At 44.7% G+C, this 10,440-nt stretch overlaps 1 protein-coding gene across 1 annotated transcript; it reads right to left on the reverse strand.

The window, feature by feature from the left end:
• Positions 1–5,484: 5,484 nt before the first annotated feature.
• On the reverse strand, positions 5,485–10,440 carry LOC105494427 (ribosomal protein L11). The gene is made up of 6 exons (XM_011762822.3): positions 10,324–10,440; positions 9,412–9,562; positions 8,281–8,387; positions 7,122–7,253; positions 5,997–6,107; positions 5,485–5,566 (listed from the first exon to the last, which is right to left on the reverse strand). The coding sequence occupies exons 1-6, from the start codon at positions 10,327–10,329 to the stop codon at positions 5,537–5,539; spliced, it is 537 nt and encodes a 178-aa protein (XP_011761124.1). The 5' UTR covers positions 10,330–10,440; the 3' UTR covers positions 5,485–5,536.

A 10,440-nucleotide genomic window follows, 5' to 3' on the forward strand; every position in this document is an offset into this window, starting at 1 on the left:
TACACCCTCCTCTGGAGTTTGCCTGGGTGACCACCCTGAGAGTAACAACCATTGCACAACTATTTCCTAATGTCAGGGCTGGAAGGGGACACCAGTGGCAGTTAGTAGCCTCTTCACAGAAAACAAGCCTATACTATCTGACAGGGACCATTCTGGGCACTTTATCCCATATTCCTGCAAGGCATTTGAGATGCTTAAATTTTAAATTTTTTATTTTAATTAATTTAGAGACAGGGTCTTGCTTGGTTGCCCAGTGATACGATCATGGCTCACTGCAGCCTCAAACTCCTGAGCTCAAGGGATCCTCCTGCTTCAGCCTTAAACTCAAATAATGAGGACTACAGGTGCATGCCACACCTGGCTAATTTATTTTTGTAGAGTCAGGGTCTTACTGGCTGGTCTCAAATTCCTTGGACTCAATCCATCCTCCTGCCTCTGCCTCCCAAAGTGCTGGGACTATAGGTGTGAGCCACCACACCCTATTTTATTTTTTCAAGAAAGGGTCTCCCTCTGTTGCCCAGGCAGGAGTGCAGTGGCATGATTCAGTTCACTGCAACCTTCACCTCTCCAGCTCAAGCAATCCTCTCACCTCAGCCTCCTGAGTAGCTGGGACTACAGGTGTGCAACACCACGCCCAGTGGGGTTTCTCCAAGTTGCCCAGGCTGGTCTTGAATTCCTGAACTCAAGTGATCTGCCCACCTAGGCCTCCCAAAGTGCTGAGATTGCAGGCATGAACCACTGTGCCTGGCCTATTTTTTTTTATTGATACAAAACAGATGTACATATTTTGAAGTACATGTGATATTCTGATACATTCGTACAACGTATAATGATCAAATCGGGATAACTGGGATATCCACTACCTTAACATTTATCTTTCTTTATGCTGGTAACATTAGAATTATTCTCTATTTTATGGCATGAACCCGGGAGGCGGAGCTTGCAGTGAGCCGAGATCATGCCACTGCACTCCAGCCTGGGCGACAGAGTGAGACTCCATCTCAAAAAAAAAAAAAAAAAAAAAAAAATTTCTCTATTTTAAAATACAAGTCATTAGTCACCCTATTGATCTATCAAACACTGGATCTTATTTCCTCTAACTATATTTCTATACCCATTAATCAACCTCTCTTCATCCCCCCCACCCTTAAATTCCAAACTCTGTGCTCTTAACCACTATGATATGCCATGTAATGTTTGAACAGAACCAATCTTTAAAGCAAAAAATAAAGCACTGTATTCCAAAGGCAGACATCAGAGCATTTCAAAGCGTTGAGTCATGTTATCAAAGCAATGGGTAACTGAGAGGGTCTAGAATTTCACTTGTGCCTATTGTTGAATGCCTTTGCCTTTCAAGCTCCTTTTAGATTCCAGGTAACTACCTACATACTTATTGCATACAAAATTGCATCAATCTTAGGCCGAGCCAGGTGGACCATGAGGTCAGGAGTTCGAGACCAGCCTGGCCAACACAGTGAAACCTCATCCCTACTACAAATATAAAAATTAGCTGGGTGCAGTGGCGGGCGCCTATTATCTCAGCTATTCGGGAGGCTGAGGTTGCAGTGAGCCGAGAATGCGCCACTGCACTCCAGCCTGGGTGACAGAAGGACTCCGTCACACACACACACACAAAAAAAAAGTATCAATCTTGACAAAAGATAATTACAAAACATCCTAAACTTGTTACACAAAGGTCAACTGGTATAATCACAGGTCATCAGTTTGGTTCACTGACTTGTGAAAACAAACCATCTGTACTTGTTTCCTAAGCTTTCCTGCATTTGCCACCTTAAGCAGAGTCAAGTTCAGTTCTCCTGGCGCCCTCCAGGTACCTTAGGCTGGATTCCCCTCCGACAACCACACAGTGTTTTCTCTAACAAGCAGCTCTGACTAGTTCTGTATCCCCAGGCACTAGCTTGGTCCCCAGTGGCTGGCAGTTTAAATTACCTGTGTGGGTGGTTTCTGGGCTAGAGTACCTACAAGGCTTGGGCCTTAACCCTTTAGGACTCAGTTGCCTTTGGCAGACTACTCATTCTGGTCTTCACCCACCAGTTGGCTGGAGCACCTCAGCATTCGCATTGAGTTTAGCAGGTTAGGACTAGCCAGTGTTAAACTGCAAGAAAAGAAAGCTTAAGCACACAATTTAGAAGATAAAGGGTTATATGCAAAATGCAACACGCTCCACTTTAGATGGCCAGACTAACTTGCTAAGTTTCTTGCTTATGGTCATAATGCTAGTAGGAAAAGCAGAACCAAAATCATAACATGGATAACTACCCTGGGCAACACAGTGAGACCCCTTCTCTACCAAAAAAAAAAAAAAAAAGTTGGGCATGCTGGCATGCAACTGTAGTCCCAGTTACTCGGGAGATAGAGGTACAAGAATCACTTGAGCCCAGGAGGTTGAAGCTGGAGTGAGTCGTGATGGTACCATTGCACTCCAGCATGACAATGCAAGACCCTGTCTCAAACACAAATGAAGATGAATAACCTTTTTCCTATTTAGTGTTCTTTCCACAATACCATACCATTGAACAACAGCTCAAGATACCTTGCAAGGACCTTAAAGGTACTCACTGGACTGAGGGCCAAGACAGCAGGATAAAAGAGCCTCTATTGGACAGTTTAATGAAACTGACATTCCTGACATTTAGTGCCAACTACATAATTATGTCCTATACATTTCCAGAATGAAATATTGTATAGCCACTGCAATGTACTGAGAACACAACTGTTAAAGGGAAAAAGTAAGAACACCTCCCAACTATGTTTAAAAGACAAAAAAGCCTTAGCTGTGTTTACTATTTGGTGTTTCTAATAGTGAAAATAGTGTCCCCTCAGTATTGTAATTATTGAGTATAATTTTTGATCAATTTTTTTTTTTCTGAGACAGGGTCTACTCCCAGACTTTCATGGGTGGCAGCTAAAGAAACGAGAAAAATAACCGCACAGTAAGAACTTCCTAAGAACTGAATGTATTAAGAACCTCCTTGGGTATCATGCCCTTCCTGCTTTTTTTGGCCACTACCTCTACACTTTAGTATGCGTACAAATCACCTGCAGATCTCGTTAAGATTCTAATTCAGTAGGTCTGAGATAGTGCCCAAGAGTTTTAACAAACTACCAGGCAATCCTATCTACCCACTTGGTACAAGCTCAACCACAAATGACAGTGCTTTAGATACCAGTAGGACATTTGTTTCCAAGTCAAGCTTCTAGCCAGAATAGGGGCAAGCTGTCTAGCTACTGGGTAGGAGTCTGTGTCTAGTGGTTCCAGTCCTCCAGATGTTTCATGACCTACCCAAAATCTCAATGCTAGTTAGAGCCAGGACTAAAACCTAGTTAGCTCTTTGAACTCCCAACAGTGCTTTATCCACTGGGTCAGGAACACAGCAGTTTTTTTAAATGGGAAGTTAAGTCAACTGAGTACACAAACAATACACAAGGACCAAATGAAGGCTCAACAGGTTTATATTGTTAAAATTGAGAGACTTTCTACATTTTGTATTTCTGAAATGCTTTATTTAGGTAAAACTAGTATTTGTTCTCCGTACCCAGAACTAATTACCTATCCATTCACCAAGTCTGTTCTTAAACATGTTTATTGAGTATTATTTAATTCAGAAGTTAGTAAAAACAAGTATGGTTCCCCCCTATAAAAATGAAGCTGAATTTTAAGAATGAGACTCCTTCACCCCATTTGAGGTGGGGGCCCTGGCCCTGTAGTAAAAGACTGAGATATGAATGCACATTTTATATTTTAAATGAAATTAAAAAGTATATGGCAACATGTTCCATGATTCTCCCCTTTCACCAACTAGAACTCATCTTACTGGGTAAGGTAACTTTATTTTCATTTTAAAAATGAGACACACCAAATAATCTACTTCCAGGTTTCAAAATACCTACAAAAGCAGCAAATTTGAGAACTTCTGAACAGCAATGAATGGGTGGCCCAAGGACAATTGAACTCTAATTAGTCAGAAATTAGTAAATTATTTAACTGAATTAACATGTGCTCCAAAAAATTTAAACCCGAAATTGAAAATGATGAACCAATGGCCAAGTATTGTGTCAGAAAAATGATGGCGTTTGCCAGGTGCAGTGGCTCACACCTGTAATCCCAACACTTTGGGAAGCTGAGTTCAAGACCAGCCTGGCCAACATGGTGAAACCCCATCTCTACAAAAAAAAAAAAAAAAAACTAGCTGGGTTTGGTGGCGGATGCCTGTAATCCTAGCTACTTGAGAGGCCGAGGTGGGAGGACTGCTTGAACCCAGGAGGCAGAGGTTGCAGAGATCGTGCCACACTGCACACTCCAGCCTGGATGACAAAGGGAGACTCTGTCTAAAAAAAAAAACAAAAACAAACAAAAAAACAAATACACAAAAATGATGGCTTTTGAGCGTTGGCTTCAGTGAGATATAGAAAATCACTACAGGGGCCAGGCGCAGTGGCTCATGCCTGTAATCCCAGCACTTTGGGAGGCTGAGGCGGGCGGATCACAAGGTCAGAAGATCGACACCATCCTGGCTAACATGGTGAAACCCCGTCTCTACTAAAAATACAAACAAAACAAAACAAAAAAATTAGCTCCGTGTGGTGGCAGATGCCGGTAGTCCCAGATACTCGGGAGGCTGAGGCAGGAGAATGGTGTGAACCCGGGGGCGGAGCTTGCAGTGAGATCCCGCCACTGCACTCCAGTCTGGGTGACAGACCAACACTCCAGTCTCAAAAAAAAAAAAAAAGACAATCACCACAGAGAAAGTATTTCCATTTTTGCACCAAAGGGAAGCAAGCTAACAGAATTTACATTTCTCATATACCCAAACACAAAAACTAAACTCCTTTTGAGCACTCCGTGCCTGGTGCTAGTCTGAGCATTTCGTATTAAATCATTTAATCCTCTGACAGATATTACTATTATTGCCTCCTGATACAGTTAAGGAGACTGGGGCAGAGAAACAACTCACCGAGAGGGCTGGAAATGGAAAGACGGCATGCCCTCTTATCTACACACACTGCCTCCCAACAACCTTATATTCTCGTTGTTAAAGAAACCTGAGCCTGAACAGTTAAGTCTAAATTTAATCTCAAACATCACACCAAAGCCTATCATTCCTTCATGATACATCAATGCTGATAAAATTTCTAGTACAGAACAGTATCACGGAATAGCAGGGAGCCTCCTGGAACACAGGAGCACTGCACTCTGCTTAATCAAGGCTCTAAATTCAAACCCCAACATCAACCAAACCCTCCCCTCCTAAATGGGGCTACTGCACCACAGTGCATCAACCAAGGTGTGGCAAGCACAGGCAACGGATGCTATGAAGCTCGGACTTGGATCTGCCAGGAAATACTAGCATCCAATCAGAGGATGACAGGGTTGTTACCAGCTACTCCCATCGAAGCTTTAAGTGGCTTGAGGTCCAAGGACTTGAATATGGCCAGGATCCTTTCACAGAACACACAACAGAATTGTACATTTCACTGAAAACTTTTTATTGGTCTTTTGGATAGAAACGGGAATTTATTTGCCAGGAAGGATGATCCCATCATACTGAAAGAGAAGAGATTTGATTTTTCAGAACAGGAGGCAACAGCAGAGATTGCAGCAATGGCTAACTTTTGAGAATTCAAATCTGACTGATACATGAAATTGGGCTCTGAATCCCATCCTTTTCTGGACTAAGTAGGAAGCTGGCTGGTTTTTACACTGTGCTGAACTGCACTATCATCTGAGAAAGGGGGCTCCTGTTAAAGCCATATTCCTCCCCTTCCAGCTACCCCCATTCATGGTGGTGGGGAGGCCTAGTTCTGGATATTCTTTTAAACCATCATCCCTGGAAGCCCCTGATTTATCAAGGTGCCCAATATTCTAATTTTAAAGAAGGTACCCAGCAAATAGTCCTATATTTTGCATCCCCAAATCCCAACTCCATTCACCAACACCACATTCCACCACTTCACTTGAGATAAATCAGCTTTACCTTCTGCTGGAACCAGCGCATGGCCTCCTCTTTGCTGATTCTGTGTTTGGCCCCAATGCAGCCTGTCCTGCGCTTCTTGTCTGCGATGCTGAAACCTGGCCTACCCAGCACCTGTCCCAGGAATAACCAACAGTCACCTAGCCAGCTCAGAGTCAAGAGCAGACGGACAAGACTCAACATTACAGACAGATCTTCAAGAGTCACTTGGCAGCCCAGTGGATTCTGGAGCAAGACCCCTGATCTCAGTGTCTGACAAAGCTGCCACCAGCATCTCACACAACACACAGCCATACTATAGGTTTGCTATGGAGGCTGGAACTTTCAGCACCTCCCCCCAACCCCAGCCTATCTTCCAGTGGTGCTGAGGATCCTCCATTCCTGCTCCCCAATCTCCAAAACATTTTAAAAAATAACATTTAAAAATCTATAGCCACACCAGCAGTGTAGAAAACATAAAACTCTGAGAAGCACAAATATATATCTATATTTTCTTCCTTCTGCTTCAGCTCAAAAGTGCTTCCCAAAGGTGTGCTGTTCCTCCAACATCCTGTTAATATCCAATTCTTATTACTTGTCTGTCTAATGAGGGTGTCACCATCTTTCAGGTTCCACGCTAGTCAGGACTTCTGATTTAGGCTATTCAGTTTTTATTGTTGGACCAAAACACGGCAGTAACACAAAAGGTCATTTCTATGTTAAAACCCCCTTCCTGATCAAACCACTGCATCACCCAAAGCTGTTTCTATAGGAAGAATCAGGGGAAGAAGAGCCTCAGTGCAGCCAAACCACAGACCAAATGTGGCACCAATACTGCCTCTCTCCAAAGTTTCAAATCACTGGCTGGAGGGAACAGTTTCCTTCATCCACCTTTAAGCCATGTGGGTGCTTTACAGATCCTCGACTGCAAGCTCTCCAACAGCAGGGATCTTGTCCATCTTGTTCAGTGCTGCACCCCTACACTTGCCACAAATGAGGTACATATTCCCAACAGGGAGGAGAACACAAAGGCAGACAATATTCAAAGCTGCAACTCAACATGTGAACACCAACATACCACATATGAAATAAAATAAAGATTCCCCTCTCCTCACAGACCAGGAGCGGGAAAAGATGAAATATTCATACCACATAGAAGTCCAGGCCGTAGATACCAATGCTTGGGTCATACTTGATGCCCAGATCGATGTGTTCCTGGATCCCAAAACCAAAGTTTCCAGTATCTGAGAAGTTGTTTTTTCTTAACTCATACTCCCGCACCTGTGGAGAAAAATGCAGCAATAACATTCCTCGTCATCATCTCCCTCCCACCCCCAAATAACTATTAATAGCTCAGTCTGCAACATGCACCCCAGAGCAAAAACAGAAGTCAATAGGCCGGGCGCGGTGGCTCCAGCCTGTAATCCCAGCACTTTGGGAGGCCGAGACGGGCGGATCACGAGGTCAGGAGATCGAGACCATCCTGGCTAACACGGTGAAACCCCGTCTCTACTAAAAAATACAAAAAACTAGCCGGGCGAGGTGGCGGGTGCCTATAGTCCCAGCAGCTCCGGAGGCTGAGGCAGGAGAATGGCGTAAACCCGGGAGGCGGTGTTTGCAGTGAGCTGAGATCCGGCCACTGCACTCCAGCCTGGGTGACAGAGCGAGACTCCGTCTCAAAAAAAACAAAAAAACAAAACAGAAGTCAATAAAACTTGGCTAGGAACACAATCTGACTTCCTCACTACACCCCAACTACCCAAAATGACCTCTCCCAGCTTCCAAAGAGCAGAGAAAAACCCAGAGAAAGCAGAGGAATGAAATGACTCCCAAGCATCCTTTTTTTTTGGACAAGAGTTTCACTCTGTGGCCTACGCTGGAGTGCAGTGGCACAATCTCAGCTCACTGCAACCTCTACCTCCCGGGTTCAAGCAATTTTCATGCCTCAGCCTCCCGAGTAGCTGGGACTATAGGCGCCCGCGACCAAGTCTGGCTAATTTTTATATTTTTAGTAGAGATGGTGTTTCACCATATTGGCCAGGATGGTCTCGAACTCCTGGCCACAAATAATCTATCCTCCTTGGCCTCCCAAAGTGTTGGGATTATAGGCGTAGAGCCACTGTGCCCGGCCTCAAGCATCTCTTAAACCACCAAGAATAGTTTAACCCTGCTGATTGTAAAAAAGTCTTTTAGAAACTTAAACAATAAATGTCAAGGCACCAAAGAACAGAACATTAAATGTAACTTATCTACTTGTGTTATTAAGGGGGTGCTCATTAATATCACTCCATTAGGGGATTAGCCTCACCTTTAGACCCTTCTCCAAGATTTCTTCTGCCTTGGCCCCTCGAACTGTGCAGTGGACAGCAATCTTTTCATTTCTCCGGATGCCAAAGGACCTGACAGTGTATCTAGCTGCAGGAAGGGGGTAACAAGGAGTCAGATGCCATCACACCCCCATTACACTCACCTCCTTCCCAGAACACCATCTCCATGACTTAAAGAGGCATTAAGTATTCATCCACACTCTAAGTTGTGGTGTTCTAATTAGTGTCGCCTACATCTATTAATAAGATTTCATCCACAGCAGATTTTCCCATTTCCAGACATCCAGCCATCCTTCAGCAGTTAAGAACAGTCATAATGCCAAAGTTCCAAGAAGGGCAAGCTCACAACCAGAATAAGCCAAAGAAGTCACTAGTAAGATTATCATGGTCCAAAGAAAATAAAGCATTATTGACAATAATCTAGTACTTGCTAAAACCTTATTATTATACTGTTGTCCACATTTTATACGTGAGGTTTTGAGAGGTTTATTAACTTGCACAACTGGTAATAAAAAGCAGGAGTGGAATCCAAAGACTTGCCACATTTCACCATCCTAAAGCAACGGCACATATACAACTCGTTTTATCTTCCACAATTATCAAGTATTACACCCTCTTTATGCAAATAAAAAAGCAGAGGTCCAGAGAGCCCAGAGTCAGACCAGCAAGTGGTGAAGCCATCACTCAAACCCAGGCAATCTGTATACAACTTTTGAGATAGGGTCAACCAGGCTGTAGTGCAGTAGCACTATCATAGGCCACTGAAGCCTCTCATGCTCCTGTACAGCCCTGTTCTTAAGGCAGCCTCTATAACCCTAACTGCTAATCAGATCTAATGATCTTTACTTCGTTCCTGATATTTCCGCTCTATCTCATATCCTAGTTACTTGGGAAAATCTTTACTTGGGCTAGCCTTAGCTTAAGATCTGCTCACATAAAATCCAGTGTTCCAATCCCACATGCAATCTCGAAAACAAAGACACTTTTTGGTCGGCTCATGAATTTAACGCTTTAAGTGATGCCGACTGTCACTTTCTAAACAGACTCGACAGCAGGTAAATTAAACAAACAGGCGACCCAAGTGGGTAGCCCTGTCATTTGTCACTACTCACCTTTGGAAAACACAGGGGTCTGCCCTGTGAGCTGCTCCAAAACCTTGGCAGCTCGGGTCAGTCTGTCTCCACTCTCCCCAACACAGATGTTGAGACAGAGCTTGCGGATGCGAAGTTCCCGCATGGGGTTCTCCTTTTCACCTTGATCCTGCTGCAATGGGGAAGAGCAGCAGTCAATACACTCACAGCTGAGAGCCCTGAGTTTTTACTACTTTCTATCTGCACAGCATTTTTATTTCTGCTCATCCCAAATCGTAACGAAGAAGGTATCACCGTGTTTGGGAGGCATCAAGGAACGAAGTCAGCTCGGGACCTATTCTTCCTCCACGAACGGAACAGGTGAAGAGAAAACTCAGGACAGGTATTGAGTGTTAAAGGTTACGGACACTGAGATCGAACTCTAAGAGGCTCAGGATAACAAAGAGCGCCCCCACTGTAAGGGAAACTAAGGGGAGTAAGCGACGGAATAGAACTTAACTGCTAACAGGAAACACGTGGTTATGCGACGTTCAGCATCCCACTCGGAAGCTGTCTAAAGGCTGGCACCTTCCCTAAGCCGAGCACCCGGCTAAGGTTTCCTAGCACTCAGCAAGTCTCAAGTCCCCGGAACCAGGAAAAGGCGCGGACCCTTGCCTCAGAACCCTCCATTCACCCCATCTGCCCTAGCTGCAGCCTCCTGACAGTGCTTCTGAGCTCTCCCGGCAAGTGCCCGGAGCCGCTCCTAAAATGATGGCAGGGAAAGTGACAGAATTCAACCCTGCGTCCTTGGCTCGAACGGCTCTGCCAGTTTTGGGCCGGCAAGCATTGAGGGGTCCATACTCCTCGGGCTGCAGGCGAGGTAGCCCCCGCAAGCTCGGCCTGCCATGGATGGCGACGGATAAAGAAAAGCAAATCCAGGTCCCAGCTACTCACCGCCATGATGGAGTGCAGGAAAAGAAAACGGAGCTTCCGGCCCAGGGCCTTATGGGCCAGGAGGCGGGCTTTTTTCCCAGGCTAACCACAGAGATCAAGAAGAGGAAGAGAGGCGCA

The sequence above is a fragment of the Macaca nemestrina genome, chromosome 1 (assembly GCF_043159975.1).
Source record: "Macaca nemestrina isolate mMacNem1 chromosome 1, mMacNem.hap1, whole genome shotgun sequence".
Taxonomy (NCBI): domain Eukaryota; kingdom Metazoa; phylum Chordata; class Mammalia; order Primates; family Cercopithecidae; genus Macaca; species Macaca nemestrina.

What these genes read in the sequence shown, in the direction of transcription:
- LOC105494427 (XM_011762822.3), bottom strand. An exon ending in GACCCCTGTGTTTTCCAAAG is followed by an intron (nt 8,388 to 9,411) that starts GTGAGTAGTGAC and finishes CCCTTCCTGCAG; the next exon opens with CTAGATACACTGTCAGGTCC. An exon ending in TCTTGGAGAAGGGTCTAAAG is followed by an intron (nt 7,254 to 8,280) that starts GTGAGGCTAATC and finishes TTTTCTCCACAG; the next exon opens with GTGCGGGAGTATGAGTTAAG.